The 23009-nt window shown below is 50.0% G+C and overlaps 2 protein-coding genes across 5 annotated transcripts; both read left to right on the top strand.

The window, feature by feature from the left end:
• The first annotated feature begins 483 nt into the window (after nt 1–483).
• On the top strand, nt 484–4122 carry LOC125950094 (protein 60A). 2 transcript variants are annotated; one of them, XM_049677751.1, is made up of 9 exons: nt 484–546; nt 704–973; nt 1294–1502; nt 2695–2881; nt 2967–3121; nt 3207–3301; nt 3387–3569; nt 3646–3780; nt 3852–4122. In XM_049677751.1, exons 2-9 carry the CDS (start codon nt 717–719, stop codon nt 3975–3977), a joined length of 1347 nt encoding a protein of 448 aa, XP_049533708.1. In that variant the 5' UTR covers nt 484–546; nt 704–716; the 3' UTR covers nt 3978–4122. The 2 variants fall into 2 exon arrangements, with proteins under 2 accessions (XP_049533708.1, XP_049533717.1); XM_049677760.1 differs by having other exon boundaries at nt 527–617.
• A 1111-nt stretch (nt 4123–5233) lies between these two features.
• LOC125951900 (dendritic arbor reduction protein 1) lies at nt 5234–22804 on the top strand. Of its 3 annotated transcripts, none has more exons than XM_049681039.1 (6): nt 5234–5414; nt 16814–17539; nt 17624–18313; nt 18456–19313; nt 19397–19658; nt 19773–22804. In XM_049681039.1, the coding sequence occupies exons 2-6, from the start codon at nt 17082–17084 to the stop codon at nt 20394–20396; spliced, it is 2892 nt and encodes a 963-aa protein (XP_049536996.1). In that variant the 5' UTR covers nt 5234–5414; nt 16814–17081; the 3' UTR covers nt 20397–22804. The 3 variants fall into 3 exon arrangements, with proteins under 3 accessions (XP_049536996.1, XP_049536985.1, XP_049537005.1); XM_049681028.1 differs by having other exon boundaries at nt 16811–17539; XM_049681048.1 differs by lacking the exon at nt 5234–5414 and adding an exon at nt 5455–5587 and having other exon boundaries at nt 16811–17539.
• The last annotated feature ends 205 nt before the right edge of the window (nt 22805–23009 follow it).

The following is a 23009-nucleotide window of genomic DNA, read 5'->3' as shown; positions in this document are numbered from 1 at the left end:
TTTTTTATTTGTATTTTTAACTTTGTATGTTTAGTATACCAGCAATTTGTAACGTGTACCGTGCGAAATCAATGCTTACAATGTGTGCCATAATGTCTGTGGCAGCAGTTTCGAAACAAAACGTGCAAAAATGAAAAAAATGAAATTGTTTTTTACTCTTAACTACTTAAACTTCCTCCAAACCGTGCGGAGTCCACCGCTCGCTCCCCTCTCAACCAACGAAAAATACTCTACCAAACGGTATGCTCCATTGACAATCAAATAAAAAGATTTTATACAAAACAATGCAGCAATCCTTCTGTTTCACGCCGTTCATGCCGCATATTGTGAGTGGTGCATAATTAAACTTTTACGTATTAATTCCGAAACTGGAACTGAAAACTGGAAAATTCGTATCGCCAGGTGTTTTGTTTAAACGTTTGGAGAGAACCGCCGTTCATGGACCGTTTTGGAGAGAATGCGCCGCATTACAGAGAGGGCATTTTGGAGAGAATCCTGGTGTGTGCGCTGTCAAAACTGTCAAAGCCAGCGAACTGTTCCGCTTCGGTAAGTATTTTTGTGTGAGGTGTTTAGTGGTGGGTGTCTGTTGTGGGCAATCGATAAAATCAGCAAGAAACGTGAGACATTATTCCAAATTATTACCAAAAACGAAGATCTTGTAATCTATAAACGATCGGAGTGTGTGTTGGGTTGTACGTTCTAGTTTGCACTGGATCATGAATCGAAATAGAGTGTTCCCGCTGTTCCTATTACCGATCTGTTGCTGCTATTTGCTGCTTTGGTCGAGGGAAACGCTCGCAGACGCGCCAGCCAGCTCCATGTCCGGTATTTACGTTGATAACGGCATCGGGCAAACAGTACTGGAGGACACGCTAACGATCGACGAGCAGCAGGAGATCGAGAATGAGATCTTGAACCTGTTAGGATTGCCTGGACCACGGCCGGCCGTGCGCCACCTGCACTCATCGGTCGGGTAAGGCCTTGAAGAGGGGTGTGGTGTGGCAGAATCCGGCATGCATCGGCATGCAGCAGCCGCTCCCATCTTTTCCCCATCACTGCAACCATCCTTGAGTGGCGCGCGTATGGTTGCTCTGTATACATTGAACAAACATTCAACACCCTATATCCCCGCTGCCGCTACCACTACCCCCGCTACATGCAACTCTCCTTCATTCGTCCTCGATCAACGTTTCCTCTCTTTCTCTCTTGCACATTCCATCTCTCATCACTCTCTCGCTCTCTCTGGCGTCTCTCAACCTTCTGACTCCCACTTTATTTCGTGTGTAATTCCAGCAAATCTGCGCCTCAATTTTTGCTCAATGTGTACGATCAACTACAGCAGGATGAAGATGAGAAGGAAAACAGTAGGACGGCTGAAAGGGGTGGCTATGCACGATCGCGCAAGGTGCGCAGTATCTCTTCCAAGAGCGAAATTCTTATTACCGAGGCTGATCGGAAGGCGATCGACGAAAGCGATATCATCATGACTTTTCTGAATAAGAGTAAGTATGTGCCGCCTGTGAGCCTTTCCTTCCGATCTCGTCTCGTTCCTTTCTTCTCAGTCGCGTTGTACTGGTTTTCCCCCTTATCACTTACCTAGAGAGGATTTGATTAAGTATTTCCGCCTATTCTTTTTCTTCTCCATAGTAAATAAAGAAACAAATTTATCTAAAAACCAATCAAAATTCTATACAAATAGCTGCTAACTCACGGTTAAAATTGATGTTGTGCGTACTAATAGAAATGGTTTAATAGGGGTATGTTATCATCTTTCTCTTTTTATTCCCGCTACCAGGGCGTATATACATAGAAATGTGCACTTTATATATTGTTCAGTTGGATGGTTTTACTGGGTCAATTATTTCAAATGTATTTTACAATTCAAACTTCTTCAAACCAATTCTCATACTTAGGCGTAAGAAACAATATGTTTACACTTGGCCAATAGGCATGTAGACTTCTTTAAAATGTGCCTTCGCACATCGAATTATGGCTGGAATGTGGGGTAAGAAAGGGCACATTTCCAGACGTACGACGGATAGATTTATAGGCTATTTTCCCTATCACTCCCGATAATACTAACGATTATTCTACTTTGATCCATTCTCCGCTTCACTAACAGCGTTGCACCGTGAGATGAAGGTAGGCTGCAGGCGAAACTCGGTTTCGCTAGCTCCTATGGATTGCCCGATCCGGATAACGAGTCGCAGAACAATGGATAATGTCACGGTTCCTTTGCTAATCTCTTCTGATCCGCCTTTAGTTTAAACAGTTCCAATCATCCCTTCCCAGCACGTAACGGTAGCTAACCGGTTCCCGCGGCCATTCGTTCGTGGATGTCAAGGCAGGTCATTAATTGGCTAATCATGCTGGCAAATTTAAGCTGTGATGCAATGCTCCACCCTCATACGAATGTACGACAGCGGCATATGGGTATTTGGTAGTGTAGTAGCATGCGCGGCATGGGCATATCTATCTAACACTCCTGGATTCCATCCCTCCCGCGGGATGCACTCACGCTTCTTCGTTCATCGCTATGTCCCACCGGGGTACGGTAGATCAATTTTCTCATTTCTTGCTAATCCCACACAGCAGCATCTGCCTTGTCTGCTATAATGGTTAAACTAAATGGCTAATGGTTGTTGCCCTTTTCTCTCTGTACCGCCTGCCGCTGCAACTCACCTCCTGAATCAGATCACCACGGTAGCGAGGTGCGTCACGAGAAGGGCCGCCGCCTGTGGTTTGGTGTGGCCAACATAGAGAACGACGTAAGTGTTCTGATGGCCGAGCTGCGGTTGTATCGGAAGCTCAATCTCAACAAGTATCGCACGCATAACTCCTCTCTTACGCTCATTGTTTACGCAGTTACTGAGTTCGATGGGTAAGCGTGACGAATCGACGATTTACATGCATGTAGAGGAGAACGATGATTTATTGACCAGCCGGGCCTTTGCGTTCTTTTGCAGCGAAAGCGAAATGACCGAAATCTCCAATATCAAGCTGACGGGTGATTACGAGGGCTGGCTAGAAATAAATGTGACCGGTGCGGTCGATTTGTGGCTGCGAAACCGCGAAGCTAATCATGGTCTCTACGTTGGCGCGTATTTTGGCGACCGTGAAGGTAAACCAGCCAGTCAGCGGCCCTCCATTCAATGTTTTCTTTTGCTTTTTCTTATTTTTGTTTTTTGTTTTCTCTTCAATCGTAGAACGCGAAATAAAGTTGGACGATATAGGTTTTGTCAATGTGCGTGGCAGCGACGAATATCAACCGTTCCTGGTGGTGTACGCTAACAGCCAGCAGGTGCGCGAATTGCGACACATTCTGCAGACAACATTTGTGAACTGAATTCATTTTGTTTGGTTTTGTTTTGACCAAAAACCCACAGATGATCAAACCGATGATTGTGCAGCGCCATTTGTCGCGCACCAAGCGCAGCTCGGTGCAACGCCGTCGTAAGGGCAAATCCGACCCACGGAATCCGTTGTACTCGTACACCTCACTGTACGACCACCATAAAAGCTGTCGCATCCAGCAGCTGTACGTTAGCTTTAAAGATCTGCAGTGGCATGTAAGTCATGGACGTCTGTGATACATCGTGCATTAGGCATTGCTCTCGATTGTTCCGGTCTCTTTTCCGTTTTCAGGAATGGATCATTGCTCCGGAAGGGTATGGGGCATACTACTGCAGCGGCGAGTGCAACTTCCCACTGAACGCACATATGAATGCGACGAACCATGCCATCGTTCAGACGCTCGTACATTTGAACCATCCCACGAAGGTGAGTAAACACCGCCGCAAAACCGATCATTACCCACCCCAAAAATTGGTCGATTGCGCTCCTGATTTCAGGTTCCTAAACCGTGCTGCGCTCCAACCAAGCTGATTCCCATTTCGGTGCTTTACCACATCGACGAGCAGAACGTGAATCTTAAAAAATATAAAAACATGGTGGTTAAAAGTTGCGGGTGCCATTGAACATTTGAGCGAAGGAGCAGAAACACGTGCAGTGGTATTTTTATTCAGCTCGTCTAGATGTACTGATCGAACTATAGGCCTTTCGGAGCGCGCGTGTTGTGTGCTCTTTCGAAATATGATAATAAATGTAATGTGTTTTAGTGTACGTACTGGCGTATTTGTAAATGTATGTATGTATTCAAGCAAAAAAATGATTCCCGGTCCGAAAAATCTAAGGCAGTGGCGCGTGTTCATGAAAGAAGTTGGGGTATGCCATTGTGTATTCTCTCAAATTGATATCCGCTTCCACACGGATTATACTTCCGCTACATTTTATTTAAGGACTTATTCTTCCATTTTCAATTAAACTCAATAGACACTTATGGCGCCAATGACCAGCAGATGAGTTGCAATTGCAGCGGATCGAATAAACGCGACAACTTGTATTATTGCCAGTGCATTAGTTTGGTTTGGTTTCATTGTGCATTGACCCAAGGTATTTCAAATAGATAGATAGCTTCTTGTAGAACAAAACCCCGATCGGATTTTAGAAAAAAAAAGCTTCAGAGTTTGACAGTGGTGGGATGCTTACTTCGGGAACGCTTTTTTCGGAGCTGTTTTCACTGCTCCGTGGCATTACGACAGTTAAAATTCACGAAAAGTGGCACGAAAGTTAAAGTTTATACAAGTATTCCCAAAATCCTTCCTAGCATTTCAATATGGTATCGGTCCGTAGGTCCTTGCCACCCGGCTTAGAACCAGAGCTTGCTAACGTTCCTGGACCGTGCTCACTCGCTGTAAAACACAACTAGGTCGCTCGTTTGATCTTAAATAGAGAGAGAATCATTTAAACATTCGAAAAAGAGTGAAATCAGGTACTTTGCCTGATAAAACCATTAAACTTGCCCATATCTTCTTTTTCTTCTTGAAAGAGCGTTCCCGAGGTAAACATGCCACAGTCCCACCACTGTCAAACTCTGAAGCTTTTTTTTTTCTAAAATCCGATCGGGGTTTTGTTCTACAAGAAGCTACCTATGTATTTAAAAAACCTCAAATTTATTTCTTTTCTATGTATGTGTCTCTTTAAAAGCTTATTACTTATACAATACTCTATCCGAGCCGTCCGTCCGATTTGAATTGCAGCTTCAGAGCTTCCCACATCTCACTCACACACGCTCCCACAACTCGAACTCTGCATAAGCGGCACAGTGAAGGGATAATGCGGATTCGGTGAAGAACTCGCCCGTTGGCTGGTGGTTTCAATTTCGAGGTTAGATACCGGTAGCGCTGGAGACAGCGAGCAGAGCAGAGATGGGCCAAAGTGGGCCCCGAGCAGCAGCCGCGAGAGCATAGGGAGCGCGAGAAGGGCTTTAAACTTTTTTTTTTGCTTAGTTACCGCCGGGACCCTTTCGTGTTTAATTCGCGGCTCCGCGAGGCGCACCTTCGCCAACAACCAAGGTAACACGTTCGTGCAGTTGTATGTGGAGGAGGCTAGTGCGGAAATTTGCGGGGAGAAGGGGTCTGGTGTCTGGGATGTGCAGGAACGCGGCGCGGAGTGCGCTGTTATCGCTCGATCCTCGCTCCACGGTGCCACGCTCGGTCGTCGGTATGTGCTTGCGTGTCTAGAGCAGGTATCAGAAGGGGGGGGATAGGTACGTGATTTGTTCTGACAGTGATTTGGGGCTAAGAGAAAGAGAGGGGAGAGAGAGAGAGAAAGAGAGAAAAAGAGCGGATCAGCGCAGCAGTTAATGACAATGCGATCATGCGTGAGCTGATCCATCACCGGCCGCGTGTGAGAACCTGCGCACGCCCCATTCTTGATGTGTATGCCGGTGTGGTTGTGTGCGACGGTTGGATTTTTGTGTGGCTTTTGAACGAGGAGAAGATAGGGGGGGGGGGGAGATGAAGCATGGTCGTTGATGTACTTGCCAGCGAGTTTCGTTACCGGTGCTTGCCTGTTCCGGGAAATTCGGCAATTCGCGCTCCGGCATCCACAACCCACGAAAGGGTGGGCGCTTCATACCGCTGTCTGTGTGCGTGCATCTCCGTGCGAAGCTACCGCGTTAGGTTTGGGTTTCATTACACCCCCCCCCCTCCCCTTCGATCCTTATTACAGCCTATCGCACTGCGCTGCTCCAACCGTGGACTCTCTTCTGATGCGCCGAAAGGATCGAGGAGATCGAGGAAGAGCGCGCGTGAGATTACTGAAGAGCAGGAATCACAAGGATGAAGGAAACAGGGGGTGGGTGGGGTTTACTGGTTTACACTGATAAGACCGTCTGACGTGTTTACGGCGCGCTCGGTATGTTTGTGTGCGTGTGTGTGTGTCATCAGAATAACAAACGTGGTGATGAGAGCGGTGCGGTGCGTGCGAGATCAGCACCGGTCGAATCGAACAATCGAATTACTTACCCCCCGCGACCCGCGACCAAATTGTTTCTCTGATCATCCTCCGGTTCGGACCGGTCCAGCAGCAGCAGCAGCAGCAGCAGTGTAATCAGTGCGTGTTGCGGTGCGCTGCGGTATTGTGAGTGTGCGGGAAGAAGGTACTACTGTTATCGCATGGAACTACGGCTACTCGCCACAGATTTGGGCGGTAAGCAGCAGCAGCAGCAACAGCAGTAGTAGCCGGCCGGCCATCAAATCACCCTATAAGCCTTACAACAGCGTCAACGTATCATCGATCAAGCTTACTCAACAATTGCGAACACACACACACAGGCACACGTATAGACACGGCACCTGGTAATGGAATGTGGCAATCGGATCGGATCGTCTCTCTCTCCCCGTTCAGTTCGGGAACGCGACGCTGACCCCGGCTTATTGTTAAGCCGGGCCTACTACACACACCCAATTTATTGATCAACCCTTGCATACAGACCCTTGCGATTGCCGTCAATTGTAATTCATCGTATGTAAGCCAACTTTAAACCCCCTTGTCAACTGAAATTGACGATTTGCAGAATCTTGAAAGTACATTGAAGAGGCCGCCTTATATTGATTCCGTTTTTCCACCATTCTATCGGGGGGGCCAATCTGATGCAAATAATGCTCATTTTCACTTTATCTTGTGAAACTTTCAACTGTAAGAACAATTTGCACTGCACTATAGTGTATGCATTTGTTTCCTATTCTTATACTACATGGCTATAGATCAATTTCAGTTCTTTGTCTCGTTTCGTTTCCTTTCGTAACTATTCGTAGCGTAGTTGTGATGTGATCACACCAATTGCCTTTGGCTGGAAAACTTTTAACCCTGGTTTGGGGTTTAGCTAGGATGCTTTGATCTGTACAGAAAATTGTAAACAATTGGCAGAATCTGAATACGGAGAATAAATCGAAGTATTCGAGGATTTTGTTCGGTGTATTGACCAATAATATTGGCGCATGTGTGATGCGCTTTTTACCTTGTACCGCATCTATAGCCGCAATCCAGTGGATCCAATTGCTCGATATGGCAATGTGCTTGTTACAGATTCCAGCGAAATATATGAGTTCAATAACTAATAATAATTAATTTTCTAATGTCATTTTATCAACAATATTTGGTTGCTAATATGCTGCATAACATTGCCGCACTACTCGAGCGGTAGAAGAGTGAGAAAAAGGTGAGGAGTACAGGTACGGGGGGGTACACTATACCTGGCATCATCCCTGGGCAGCGACGGCTGCGGCGGCATGCATTCGACGAGCGTACGAAACACGTACGAAATGGATTTATAAATAACGAACTAATATGAGTATAATGCTAACGGTACTGATTTCGTCTGGCGGGGGACCGTGGAATCGTAAGCGAGCGAGCGGGCGAGTCGTATGGCGAGCAAAAGCTAAGCCAAAATTCATCCCAAAACAAGAAGGTGACGCGCATCGCGACAGTAGCAAGCCGAGTAGCCGAGCGGCGGGGATGGATGGAGGGAGGGAACACACATGTGTGGTGCAAAATGCTGAGCCCTGAGGACCGAGCGCGCTGTATGCCAGGGTGTGTGTACCTCAGGGCGCCTCACTGCTGCTGCTGCTGCTGCTGCTGCTGCTGCTAGAGCATGCCTTGGACCGTACCACTATGGCCGTCTTCTGAGGTGATGTGTCTCATGTGTACACGGAATAACAACATGAACAGCAATGGAAGTGAAGAAAACGTCAGTATAAAGGGCAAGAGGGGGGGGATAGGAGGAAGAATATTTTTAGATCCCCCTCCCCCACTGTGCCTCCCCTTTTGCTTTTCTTCTTTTGCGCTACTTGTTCTCTTTCTCTTTCTCTCTTTTTTTCTGTCATTGGTTCGTGTTTCGTATTCGAATGACGGCGGATAACGCGGCTTCACGACAAGCTCCGGCCTGATAAGCTGGAGAGCGCGCCCCATGAAGCGTGCAGAAAACACACACACACACAACGTTGCAGTGCGCAAGGACCTTGTCCACCCGGGGGCTTCCGCAACCGGCAACCGGGTACACTGCAGCCGTAATTGGTGAAAAAAATGCGTAATTGCCAGTGCTGCCTACCAGATGGTCTATCAAAATAAAAACGATGTCACTGAAACGCCATTTTTGCATCAAACATCTATCTATATATATACATATATATATATATATATATATATATATATATATATATATATATATATATATATATATATATATATATATATATATATATATATATATATATATATATATATATATATATATATATATATATATATATATATATATATATGAATGAAGGTTGCGTACGGTTTTCGAACGCCCACAACCCTTGACAACGCCGATGGGCCTTGATTGGATTGCTTGATTCGCGATTAAAGGATTTTCTTTAAGGAAAGGAAGGAGGGATGAGGGTGCTTTGCTCGTCGCACGCGGTTTACGTCATCCTCTCATCACTACTTGGGCTGCGAGGAGTCCTCGTGCGCAAGGGGCTGGCCGGAAGTGCGTGCTGTAGGATAGATTCTGTTTATGAAGGGACTGTCTTGCTCTCGATCGTCGATCATCGCCGCCGCCAAGTTCCTCTCTGGCTCCACTCGGTGGCGCTCGGTTGGTGAATCACAGCAAGAGGAGGGGAGAAGGAGGAAGGCAGAGGAAAGGGAAAAAGGGGGTGACGGAAAGAAAGGAGGGAGACACACCGCACAGAAGAACGCCACGTAGCACTAAAACTAGAGAGATTGAGACAGAGGGGAGGGGGTGGAATACCAGGGGCAGGCAAAGAGGAAGGGAACCACATTCTTGGCATACACCCCCCCCCCCTCCCCTTTCTCCCAGTTCTTGGCATACGCCCGGAGCGCGAATAAAGGCGGATACCGGAGTAAATGCCGCAACCAACAGTCGCCATCGTCGTCGTCGTCGACGCGCGACAGAGCAAAAGAGAGAGAAAGAGAGAGCTAGATCAAGAGGAGAGGGGGAGGGGAGGGAGGATCGTCTAGACGAGATCGCCAGACGCCACACACCTCTCCTCTCCGCTGGCGAACAACGCATAGCATGCGATGCGTGTGGATAAGACACTGCGTGTGTGTGTGTGTGTTTGTGAGTGTGCGTGTATGTATCAACAAGAGGGAAGGGAGTGAGAAAAAAAAACAACAACAAGACGCGGGGGGGGATGGTGGATGATCGTTCAGAGATCCCGATCTCGTGCACTGGGGGGGGGGGGGGAACACAGAATCCCGCGTCCCGGCAGGAGCGCATTGCGTGTGTGTGTATGTGTGTGTGTGTGCGTGTTGTGGCGAGACTCGACTTAATCGAGTTAGGCCGGGGGGCATTCCATAATAGCGGTCGCAGTCGCAGACGCAAACACACAATGACCCACCACTCGCCCCTTTCCCTCTCAAACCGACAAGCGAGCGCCGCGACGCGACGCGGGATTGTTTATGCCGCCGGTTGTGAAATTCAGGCTCTCCAGAGGGGGGAGGGGGTGCAATATCCGTTGCTCTCGCATGTAGCAGCAAACGGTCCAAATGCGTTTCGGGCTCCTCCTCAGACCAACACGTCAGTGCTCGTCATCATCGTCGTCGTCGGTACCATCATCCTCATCATCATCTCATCATCTCCAGCCCAGAGAGAGAGAGCGAGCGGACTTTTATCGTTCGATTCCTTTTTCCCTTCCCCTTCATCCTTTGCCTTTCATTTCGACTTCATCGTCTTCTTCTGCTTTTTGCCGCCCATTTTCGTCTCTGGTTTCCTCGGTGTCTCTTGGTCGTCCCTCTTGGTGACTGCCGGCGGCACATATTCCGGAACGGATTTCTTAGAATCTTGGTGCCCCTCGGGGCAATGCTGGTGCGGGGTGCTTGTGGTGCCCCAAGAAAAAATGCGATGATCTTCCCCGAATTCGACGTTCATCGGCGGACGGTGATTTCGATTTCGTGGTTCGCCAGCACACAGGAAGTACAGTGTGTGTGTGTGCGCGCTTGGGTGTGCGCATGTGTGTCTGATTAAGTGGAGGTTGGTGTCGCAGGCATAGCACGCAGCGCCGCGCACTACAATCAATGTGATGCGATTGTACACCACACCACGATCGGCGTCAGCAGCAAGTGCCTTTGGGAGCCGCGAGCCGTGAGTCATTTGCGAAGAAGGACTGAACTGAAAAAGCGAGGTAGGAAGGGGAAGGGGCTTCTAGTGGAGTGAACTGGAATGCAATCGAAAAAAGGGAAATCAGAGCCCATTCCTTCTCTCTCTCTCTCTTTCTCTGATTCGTTCCGCAGGTTCAGAGTTTGTTGGACTGTATACTGTTGTGTAGCGGCGGCCACTATCAACATCTTGTTCTAGCGGTAGGCACTGGCGTTCGAATGGGTTGGCTTGGCGGCCTGTTGCTTGTTCTGCTGTTGGTGTTTGCGGGTGAAAGAACAGGAACACATTTTATGTGGGTTTCATGTTGTGTTCATGGGTTTGTGTGCAGCGGAAGGGTTGGGTTGGGTTGGTGGGTGGCATGTGATAGCCCGCACGCAAATGCCGGTGACGCGAACGAACGAACGAACGTGCGCGCGCGCGCGACATGTTTACACTTTCGGTGTTCGGGCAATGATGATAGGCGTGATTGAGAACGAGCGAGAGAGCAAGAGAGAGGGTGGTAGGAAGGAGCCAGAAGAAGACCCTTCGGATATTGTGCTGCGATGAGCGCGATCCGCACTGGAGCATTCGCTCGGTATTGTGCCTTTGCCAATGCCTGTTTTATCTTACATCAGCGCATTATTCCATTTTCTCGGCATAATTTGGGTTCGTATGACTGGTTATGTATACTAATAAATGTTTAGCAGTCACAATAATGTGTGATATTCCCTTTGTCATATCTGCAACAACAAAAAAGTGACTGAAAAGTAGCTACGTGTCACCAATGCCAACCAATTTAATATGCGCCTTTAACCCTTGTTTTTTTTTAATAGCTTTGTTTTTTTTAATAACTAGCCAAAAAAAGAAGAACACTCGGTCCATCAGTTCCAGTGTCATCCTTGATTTTTAATAATGGAATGCTGTCAGATCAGTTAATAGTACGTTTCCAACCCCTCTTCGGCGACAATGCATGATCTTCCCAACCATTACGCCCTTATTTTTTTTCTGCGGCGAGTTCGTTGGTTGGTTTTCGTGGCTTTAGCACCATCTGGATGCATTCGTTAATGGAAAGATGTAATATTCAATAGTCGAATCTAATTTTCAACCTTTGGCCAATCAATTCTATACTACACACACACACACAAGCACTAAAGCACTTGAAAACCATCATCGACCTTGCCGCTTGCGCCTTGCACCGCGGCGGCCCAAAAGGAAACTATATCTCCCGGGTCCGGGGCTACCTGATGATCCGCCCCGGAGGAATGCCCATAGAGCCGGAGCAGAGCGCGTAGAGTGCATCGCATTACGACACTCGGTATCGGTGAATGCAGCCAATCCTCTCTCTCTCTCTCTCTTTCACTCTCCTTGCAGCTCCTTTTTGGTCCTCGTCTGGTCTGCTTAACCACCACCACACCAGACTGCATGGAGCGGGGACCGGCCATGCACGGGAACAGATCCGATCCGGTCGCACCTTTTTTTTGTTCTGTTTCGATTTTCCTCCCTTCACGTCGGGGGTGCACGGGATTCCGGGGACCACAATCACCACGTGCGCTACCTGCTCCTTTTGCTCACACACTCTCTCTCTTTCTCTCTTTCTCTCTTTCTTGTCCTCGTTCCCTCCCTCGGTCGCGGGTCTGTACGAGGAACCGAAACGAAACACAAAAAAACAGAACAATATGAGCCACTTCACATCTCGCTTTGTGCCGCTCCTCTCCTCGGGACTCGGGACCACCCTACGTTTTATGATCGTCAGATATCCTGCCTCCTCTCCTCTCTTCTGACACTTCTGCCCATGCCATCCAACTGTGTGGAATGTTGTGTTGTTGTTACGGAGAAAAAGATAGATAGATAGATAGATAGATAGATAGATAGATAGATATAGATATATATAGAGAGAGAAAGAGAAAGAGAGAGAGAGAGAGAGAGAGAGAGAGAGAGAGAGAGAGAGAGAAAACTAGAGGGTGTTTGCTGTGTGTTTCAAGTGTGTGTCAAGTGTTGCTGGTCTGGTGCTTGAAAGTGCGCCCTGACCTCAAAAAACCGCGCGGAATGCACAGCAGCCAGCGTCTGTGGGTCGCTACTCGGTTCTGTATTGTGTGTGTGTGTGTGTTCTAATTGATAAGGGCATCCTTTAGCAAAACGCGTATGTGAGGCTTGCAAGAAAAAAAAACGGAAGGAGTGCAGGACTAGTGCTGGTTTGCTGGTTCTAATCACTTCACACCTTCACTCTCCGGATGCCGGCTGCCTCTCGCTCTCTTCTGTCTCTCTTTTTCATACATGCAGACGAATATATGTAGAAGAAGATGATGCGAAAAAAAAGATTGGTCCCGTAGATGCCATTCCGCTAGTCTCTGCTCGGTTTCTCAAACAAGTGCAGAGGCCTCCCCGTATGTCTACAGTTCGTACTGTTTCCCACTGGCTAGCTGGCTGGCTGGCTGGCATACTCGTTAGCTCCTTAATGACCTCCTTACCACCTCACCCACTCCTCGCTCACCGTTTCCTCGCCTACGTTAACCCATGTTGGTATAGCAATAGCAAAGAGTGAATGTGCTGCCTCAGCAGAGCCACACCTCGAGCACCGCGAGCTCCAGCTCCAGGATCGATAACCCGAATGGAAGCGGTGTTCCAGGCTACCAACCTCCCCCCTCTTTTAACTGGCTTCTCCGGTAAGGGTACGATCGACAAAGGTTGCGCAATCAGCGATTCTAGACACTGGGAGTTACTAGAAGTCTGTCGCCCGAAGTCGTCAGGTTCGTGGAAACGCGGATCGCGCAAAGGCAATGGCCCCTACATACACTGGCCGTGTAGAGAGACAGAGACAGAGAGAGAGAAAGAGAAAAGAGAGAGAGAGAAGAAAGGGAAGAAAGGGGTGGCGGTGGCGAGTGTATGTGTTTTTGCTGGCGATCCAATCTGTGATGGAGGATAGTACGGCGGGGGGGTAGCGTAGCGGTAGGAGAGATCATCGAGGCCTTCTGACGACGACTGCTGACGTCTGCGCAGCCAAATCTTTCCTGCCAAACTGCGCCAACAACAAAGCGGTTAATGGTGAGGGGGGTTGTTGTTGAGGGAGGCGGGACTGGCGACGCGAACGACGAACGAGCTGTCGTCGTTGCTTAAAAGAAGCAGCAGAAAAAAAAACAAAACATACTGGTGGCCGTACGCGTTTTTTTTGTGCAAGCAACGCAAAAAAGACTAGCGCGAATGAAAGAGAAAGAGAGAGCGAGAGAGAGCACATAACCTTAGCAGCAGAAACAGCACCTGCACAAGGAGTAGTGTGTAGCGCGCCTGCGAGCCCCGTAAGTAGCGTAGGCGCGGCGTGTTTTGGCTGTTTGCGATCAAAGCGAGGGCGCGTATATTGGGCGCGCGGACCTCTCGAAACCTAGTCAAAGCGTTTTTCTCTCTCCATTTGCTGAATCTTCTTCTCGATCTCATCGGTTCTAAAGGACCGTTTTAAGGGCGAGATCTGGTTCCTGCTGGTGGATCTTTCGCGACACTGCAGTGATTGGCGGCGTCCTTGCGAATTCTCTTTGGAGTCCTAGAGTGATGTGAGTGATGTAGTGTCTGGTATCCATGCACATCCAGACAAACAACGAGAGATCGTCCTGCGAATCCCGTTGCAAATGAGCAATGCCGTGGCTGGCTCTCTTTCTCTGTCTGTGCTGTCTGTCTGTCTGTTATTCTGTCTGTCTGTCTGTCTGTCTGTCTCTCGTTCTTTCTCTATCTAGCAATCTATCTCTCTCCGGTCCAGTGTGATCTATGGACGCTGACTGGAAAGAAAACGACGGTGTATCTGACGGCAAGCGGAGCGAGCTGTTTATGCGAACGCAGGGCGTTTGGTGGTGCTGCTGCTGCTGCTGCTGCCGGCTCCTCAGCGGCACGTGCAAACGAGGTGCCGACAGAGAGTAGCAGCAGCAGCAGCAGAGAGCAGAAGTTATCATCACCGTCGGTTGTGTTGGCTGCTTGATCCAACGCACGGACGCACCCTGTTTATGGAAGCCAGAATGTGTGTGAGTGAGTGAGTGAGAGTGAGAGTAAGAATGAGAGAAGACGCGCGTTGTGCCCAGGGCTTCGGCGTCCGTCTTGCCGGTCCGTCCTGCCCGTTCCAACCAACAACCAATACGTATTTCTCATCCATCCTCACCCTGATTTGGCTCGATGCTAATTTTGTCGTTTAGGGCCACATACATACACACACACACACATTTGGCACCGAGAGCATCGGCAGCGGATGCTGGCGTCGGCGGCATTGCCCGTGACTGGACTGCTAACAGGCCTGGAACTGGGGCAACCGGCCGAATCAGGAGGGCGGGGGGTGGGGTGGGTGGTCAGAAGGAGGCCATTGTTTACCCCCAGGCCAGGTAGTGCCAGGATAATGTCCATGTCCAATGTCGATAATTGGCGGGGCAGGGAGCGTGAGGAAGAGGGGATGAGAAAGGCCATACCATAGCAACAAACGGCTCACGGCTACGCCTCCACCCTCCCCCCCCCTTAAAAGGCGACTGGTGCGACGATGACCTTGATCTACAAGAAGGCCTCTCCAAACTCGCGTGTGTGTCTGTGTGTGTGTGTGTGTTTATGAGCTCGCGGTTGTTTCCTGCATGCGAGCGCACACACCACCAACACACGAGCACGTGCTGTGTGTGTGTGGTCGGTGCTCAGTGACAGAGTTCTGGCAGGCTGCTGGTCAGTTCCCCGTTGTTGTTTCACTTTCATTTGATGTTTACGTGTTCTGTGTGTATGTGTGTATGTGTGTGTAGGTGAATAATGAGCGCATCCCCTCATCCCCTTCATCCGTTCGTTGCTTTCTTACGGCTGGTCGGCTGGCAGCCGGCCGGCGAAAGAAGCTGGAGTGCTTTCCCTTCCCGCTTCGGGGGGTGCTATCTCCATCCTGGATCCCGTCAACGTTACTCACTGTCACTCACTCACGGACAATGTGGAGAAAGTGGAGAAGGAGGAGCTCCAGGGGCTCGTGAGTGTCCCACTGGTCCTTTCTACTAACCTACTGACCCCCTCTTCTACCAGTCTCCTCTGTTTTTTCTCTCTCTCTCTTTCTCTCTCATTCTCGCTCTCTCTCACTGTGGTTAAGGTTTGTTTGTCGGAACTAGTGTCGAGCTGGCTGGCCAGGTGGACAGGCTGGCTGGTCTGGTCTGGTCTGGCGTAGGCCTCGGCGGTTCCCTGCCCCGGTGCGTAGGCTGGCTGCCTGGCACTCTTCTACGTCGAGTGGTTGGTTGGTATGTTGGGTGTTGCCATCGTTGCACGGCCAAGGAGACGAAAGCCCCCTCTCCCTTGCACTTCTCCTCCCTGTGTGTTGCTGAGAGATCGATACAGCTGAGATTATATTTAACCTCGGTACGAACCAGTCTCGGTCGCCAGTGGTCCTTTGTGACTCCGACAGCGACGACGACGACGACGACGGTCGTCTGTGGTGGTTGTGTGGTCGCCTGTCTGATGGAGGCGCATGGTATTGCTCATTTCGATCACCAATCAAAGCAGGAAGCGCCTGACCGCGATACTGACCGATACTGAGAACGTTCCATCGTTCCACCAACCACGGACACGGCGAGTGATCGCAAGGTCCTGGTTATTACCGACGATTGCTTGCGTGCGTGTGTCTGTGTGTGTGTGTGATTGTTTTGTGCAGGACATTCGGACCTTACCTGTTGTAAACAAAGTGAAGTGAGAAGCTAGAGCGGAAACGAACCCCATATGTACCGGATCGCGGACCGTGGTCCGAGTGAGCCCGCGAGTGAACACTTTGAACAAAAACAAAAACAAACACAAGAAGACAAAAAAAAACCTGGAGAAACCCCGGAAAGTGGAAATTGATCCAACTTCTTCGGTCCGGTCGCAATCGCTCATCGTAGTGGCCACCGGTCCTTAGCGCGGTGCAAAATTCGCGGGTGGAAAGAAGGGCGTGGGTGGGTGGGGGGGGGGGGGGGTGGGAAGGAGCGACACACGTCTTCGGTTGTGCCGGTAGGCACAGCCAGCGACGCGTCTGAGTGTCTCGCTCTGATTGGTCTGAGAAGGGTCTAGAGAGGAATGGTGCGTGGAGGGGGGTGGGGTGGGGGGGGGGGATCAACCACTTGTTGCTGACGGGAGCTGCCGCCGTCTGGGGGCGGCTATTCTGGGCATTTTTATTGCTGAGAGCGCGCGCGGGAGAGAGAGAGAGAAAGAGAGAGAGAGAGAGAGAGAGAGAGAGAGAGAGAGAGAGAGAGAGAGAGAGAGAGAGAGAGAGAGAGAGAGAGAGAGAGCAAGAGAAGAAAAGGTTCACGTCCCATCTATAAACTGATGTGCTGATTTCCAATTTCCTATTTTTCACCCACCCACCAGAAGTCGTGAGTGATTTTACATTGAATGAGTGATACATATCCACCGACCCGGCACCCACCGATTCACCATGTCCGATACCGTTTGGCAAGAGTGAAGCGTTCCAATCGAGCCTAACAGCAGCAGCGAGGGAGAAGACGAACGAACGAAGAAGCAGTGAAGCAGCATCAATAAACGATCCAGCGGGAGGTGGTAACACAGGGAAAGCCCTGGAGGAGGAGGAGGAGAGGTGCATCAAGTGGTGGCCGGGCTCGTCCGGGGTTGGTGCGGGCGCATGAAACAGGAAACCGCCCAGGACGACGTCTGCAAGCCGAGGCCGAACGCCATGATATCGGCCGTCGAGAGCCTGATCCCGGCTGGGGGTGGTCGGGGTGGTGGCTATACACCGCCCCATCATCACCATCACCAACACCACCAGCAGCATCAGCACCATCAGTACCACAATCACCATAATCAACAGCAGCAGCAGCAGCAGCAACAACAACAGCCACTTCATCCCTTCCATCATCACCACCGGCATCATCCGATGGCGTTGGCTTCGGCGTCACTGCTGAGCCAGTTACCACTAGCTGGGGCAATACCGCCACTGCTAGCCACCGCACCATGCTATCCACACTCTTCCCCGATCGCCAGTGCCAGCAACAACAGCAGCAGCAGTAGCACAATCGGTAGCAACGCCACCGTCGTCAGTGGCAGTGCCAACGAGTTTGCGCGTCCCTTCCCGAAGCAAAGGTAAGTGGTGGTCTCTGGTCGCTAGCGGTCGTCATATGTCATGGTTCCGTTTTGTCCTTCTCTTCTCTCTCTCTCTGGTCGCAGGTATGAGGACACGCGTATGGGCATCTCGTTGGCATCCGAGCGGCGCTCGAAATACACAGAGGTGGCCCCGGTATCGCCGTCCGGCGACTTCAAGACGAGGGCAACACCGCTCCCGTCCGGGCAACCTCCTCCCGGACCGGTGAACCTGGCACTCGGTGTAGGAACGGCAGCGATGGACCTTGCCAACGGTGGTGGTGGTGGTGGTGGTGGCGGCAATCGACCGGGCAGTAATGGTGCCAATATGCTGGGCACGGATACCCAATGGTCACCGCGCCAGATTGGAATGAGCGGCATCGAGCAGTACAAGAACTATCCGCTCACCAGCAGCGACACCGTGGGGGTCGGGGAAGGCGAGGGTGGTGGTGGTACCGCGAACCTAGCGAACCTGCACCATCCGAAGGCGCTCACTGCAGTACAGCACCACATTCAGCAGCGGCAGCATCAACAGCACCAGCAGCTACAGCAACAGCAGCAGCTGCTGCGTAACGACTACGTTGAGCGATCGTTGAAGGCGCAACAGAAGCAGCAGCACCTGTACCACGGCGATGCGATCGACGGTGATCTTGCGAAGCTTTCGTATCCAGCATCCACTGCTGGTGATGGGCGACAACTGCAATTCTTCAATCCGCCGGCGCTAGATGTCCCCGTTGGAGGATATCCCGGACTGAACTACGGTCTCTATCCCTACAGGTACTACAGAATGATCGGTTGTCGAAGATTGCCCTTCAACAAACATATCTTGTAGCTCAATGCTCTCCATTCTCTCTTTAACGAACATGTCTTAAATGCTCTCCATTTTCTCTCTCTCACACACACACACACAATTCCACAGAGGCATCCTTGGGCGACCAGTCTATACGGCATCGCAGCGCATTAATGAACAGCAGTACGGCACAGTCCCAAGCACCACGTCATCGTATCGAGCGCCTACTGCGTGCAGCACCAGCACTTACGGAAGCTCTACCGCCAACGAGGGTGCCGGTGGTGTAGCCTTGGTAGCTACGCTGGGTCCACTACCACCAGCGCTGAGCAGCGGCACCGATCGGGAGCACAAATCTTTCACCGAGCCACCTCATCAACCTGCTATCACCAGCACCAGCAACACAAGCAGCAGCACGGAAGAACCGTTCAATTCGTTCAACCACCACCACCACCACCAGCAGCAGTACCACCAGCACCATCGCCAGCAACCGGCGCGCTATCATCCGGCCCGGTACACCGAACACGGTGAAGAGCAGCAACCGTCACCGGGTGTACCGGTTTCCTCGCCAAATGACCCCAACCAGAAGACACACTTCTCCTATCAACATCCGAGACCGTTAGAGCAGGGGGCGAGTGTGTCATTCGGTGCGACACGGTACGACAGCACCACGGCAACGGTATTTCCCCGCGATGAAGTGGACGAACAGCTGATCGATGAGTATCGCCGAGCGTTACATCAGTTGAAACATCAGCAACAGGTGCAGCAACAGGTGCAGCAGCAGCAGCAGCAACAACAAGAGTTCAAAGTTCCTTGCGGTGGTAAGGATGTTCCGGTGAAAAGCCGCTTTCTACACCAGAGGATAAACGGATCTGGTAAATTAAGGCAACCAACTCACAGCATCACCAGCAGAAACAACAGCATTAGTGCTATCGAGGAGGTATCTGCCGGCAATGCAGTCGGTTCGAACCAGCCATGCAACGGTGGCAGGTGAGTAGCGCTGGGCCAGTCATAATCATAAAGCGGCCTTTATTTTATCTCTCTCCCTCTTTCTCCCAATCCGGGGTAAACAGTAATTCGGGGACGACTGTGATGGGTGAGGCGACGTTCAACAAAGGCTCGCTGATTGAGTTCGGCAGTGGCGAGAGTAAGCGAATCGAAGACGTGCGAGCTGAGGATCTGATCCGTACGGCTGAGCAGTCGTCGGAATTGCGGCTCACCGAGGCCATCGTTCGTGCCATCACTATCAGTGATTCTGCCCACCCAGCCGATCCGGCTGGTGATGCTCTGCACATGATACTGGTTACGTTCTCCTACGATCGCGAGCGGTACATCGTAAGTAGAGAGTATCCGATGTTTTTGATATGTTGATGATAGAAAGTGATATTTTTGTGCGTTCACCCTGAGCCGGGCTATGTTTAAGAAAACCCCTTCTCGCTTTTCTTCTAGAGCAAGCTAGAAGCGTCGTTCGAGTATCCGTTCTTCGTCCCCACCAAGGGCTGGGCTTCGTATAGTCCATCGGAAACGCTTACCAAGTACAACCTGCACTGCAAACCGCTTCTCGTTGGTGACACGTTTTTCGCACTCGTCTCATTCAAATCGCAGCGCTCGTCGTCACAGCAAAGCACCAGTGCGGACGGCACCATGCTCGCAGTGGAGCTGGGTGCTATAGCGAGAAAGCATGCGAAAAAACGGAGCGGCACCACCGTCACTGGCGCACCGTTACGCCTCATTACACCAACGAGTGCGGCTGCCGTGGGTTCACGGTCGTGCGATACGTCACAGTTATCGCAACAACCGGAGGGTAAACCTCTGCCACTCGCCGATTGTACATATCTAGAACGGGATCGGCAGCAGCACGTCCAATTTGAGCACCCAGCTGACGAAGGTGGTGGTGTTGGTGGTGCTACAGGGGGTTGTTGCGACGATGAAGATGACCGGAATCACCAGCAGCAGGCAAAGAAGCGCTCGTCCAAGCCGACACCCTACGAGGATGTTTCCCGGCGAAAGCGGAAACCGCAACGGTTATCACTTTCGGAAAGCAGCGGCAGCAGTACGGCTGCAGGAAACTAGACGAATAGAGGTTCGGCATAGGGTTGCCTTCTCAGATGGTTTGTCTTTAGCATCAAAAACGAATAACGCTGCCATGATGCGCACCTCTGGTCTGTGGGATGGAACTTGGGAAGACATTCGTCCCTTTTTCGCGGTTGTGTAGCGGATTTGTTTGTGAGTGTGTGTGTATGTGTGTGTGTGTGTGCGTGCTTGGATGTGTGTATGTGTGTATGGTATGTGATCTATACGTTTTCCAATTGATGGCCATACGATACGATTTGAACAAACGAAGGACGATGAGATATAGAGTCCGCAATCGTCCGCATAAGATGATCCTCTATTTTGAAGTATTTCGATGAATATAGGAACGCCTCTTTGGCGGAACGTGAACGGCACAGGTGCATTGGAAGTAGGAGATTCGACTAGCGTTGTAGCTAGCCCATAGAGCGCCTGTGTGAGTGCTTATGTCCTGGACATTGGCCAACTGATAGGATGCGCTGATGCTTAAGGATTTACAAAATTCATGAATTTAACGCAGGTGTTGTGTGAAGTGAGCTAGTGTTGAGAAGAGGACAACGGCCCTGAAAGCAGAGCAGAGTGGTGCAGAGAGTTTTTAAAGAGTTTGTGGTCGAACGTTAATGGCGAATCGAGGCCACGTATATATTTTCATAAGACGCTATTCGTGAGTGGACGGAATAGGTGTGCGCACTAGGCAGTTGCCAGGGCCGCTCCTCTAATTGCACTAAACAAGGTCCATTTGCAAGCTAGCCGTAGAAATGTAATAAGAAGCGGCTGTATGCTCGACGCATGCAGTCTATCACTCCAGAGCCTCTCCGATCAGTAGTGTTCCAGATTCCGTGAAACCTAGGAGAAATGATAATGACCCCGCGTAGTCTATAAGATAATTAATGTTGACTTTGCCAAAAAAAAAAAACAAACAAACAAAACAGCAAATCGGTTTCGCAGAGAGCAGTGCTGAACATCGAATGATGGTGCAGCTACTCCAAAACGGGGACGACAGGGGAAGAATTGTAGCAACGCCTTCCGTCCTTTCCTGCGGGCCGCATTTGACCCCAGCAGCAGGTTCAGCAGGATCGACAGTGTGCCCCGTCCTTGCATCGACCTAAAATGTTATGCTATACCGTTCAATTAACGGTGACTTTATAGCGATAGGAGCCCCTCATAGTGGGCCCTCTGGGCGAGCTGGTGCGAATCCACTCTCTACCTCTCGTTGCATCATCACCAGCTGGTCAGTGGTGTTAAGCGCGCGTAGCTCGTAATGTGAAGCAGCGTATCTTGAAGTAGAAGTAACATACCCTAGCTGCGTAGCTAACTACCCCACCGCACCCTCCTCTTGTTCAATGTTGACCACCTCTCTTTTTCTCTGCATGTATTGCTGTACCTGACAAAAGAGCGCGACTCCCCCGCGTGCACGCCTCATTGCGCCTCGCCTGGCGTCGGATCGCTAGGATCGTTTAAGCTTTACGGAATGAGAAGGGAATATATTTAAAAAAATAAAAAAAACGAAAGCACAAAATTATGAAAGTAGGAAAAAGGGCGCAGCAGTTGCAGTAGCAGCAGCAGCAGCAGATAGAGGTGAAACAAAAATATCGAGGAACGAAACAAACCGAAAAAAAACTAACTTAAAACTTGGAGAGCAGTCTCAAACCAAATCCCAGGGATCTCACTATAAACAAGTAAAACACACACACACACACGCACTGCTTAGATAGCCTTTTGCCAATAGATACATGTCGTGCACCCGCTTACGAAACATGGTTGTGTTTGTGTGTGTGTGCGTGTGTCTGTGTGATTTATGTGTACTCTTCCTGTGCAGAAGTAATGCGGTGACCTCGGTGGGATATGTCCACATGTAATAAAAGAAACAATGCAAAACCGCACTGCATAGCGCCATCAAAGATCTTCGTTATCGTGTTAGTGTATAACGATTAATAAAAAAGGAGAAGTGATGGTATCGAGCATCAAACGCCCGGTCCGTGCGATAGGTCCGTAGATTTTTCTTTTTTTATGAAAGAGAACAACATGATTGTATAAATGAAGCAAAAGTATTTTGCCCTACCGCTAATTTCGGATGTAATGGGACCAGATTCCGCACCAGCAACCGTGGTGCCGGTACTGCTACTCTTTGTCGGAACCGCGCAATGCGTCCAGCCCGTCCGATGCATCCGTTCTCGTACGCGATCGCCCGCTCAGATCGCGGATCGTTATTTCAACTACTCCAGAATGTTGGGCGGGTGGGATGGTCGCTGGACAATATTGTAAATAGAATCGTTTATAAATGCATGGAAAGATGTCTCTCACCCCAAAAACACGGGCAGCATCGGCGACCGACAGAATGCAGCGGTGAAGCGATGGAAAAAGGAAACTCGAAGAAAAAAAAGAAAGAGAAAAAAGTGAGCTCTGCGAGTAGGTGTTATGTTCAGCTTCCATCCCCGGAAAGAGCAAGACGATTTTTCACGATCTATCCGCGACGTCAAGAGAAGAGAGCGAACGTGATGTGATGAGTTCAAACCTTTGTTTTCCTTCCCACACCGCTGGCTACTGTTTTTTGTTATCTAGATAAGTGGAATTCTTCTCATGAAAATATATGTTAATGTTGATACGACACAACAA

This window comes from Anopheles darlingi, chromosome X (genome assembly GCF_943734745.1).
Source record: "Anopheles darlingi chromosome X, idAnoDarlMG_H_01, whole genome shotgun sequence".
NCBI classification, from domain to species: Eukaryota; Metazoa; Arthropoda; class Insecta; order Diptera; family Culicidae; genus Anopheles; species Anopheles darlingi.
This window is presented reverse-complemented; position numbering and strand designations above follow the sequence as displayed.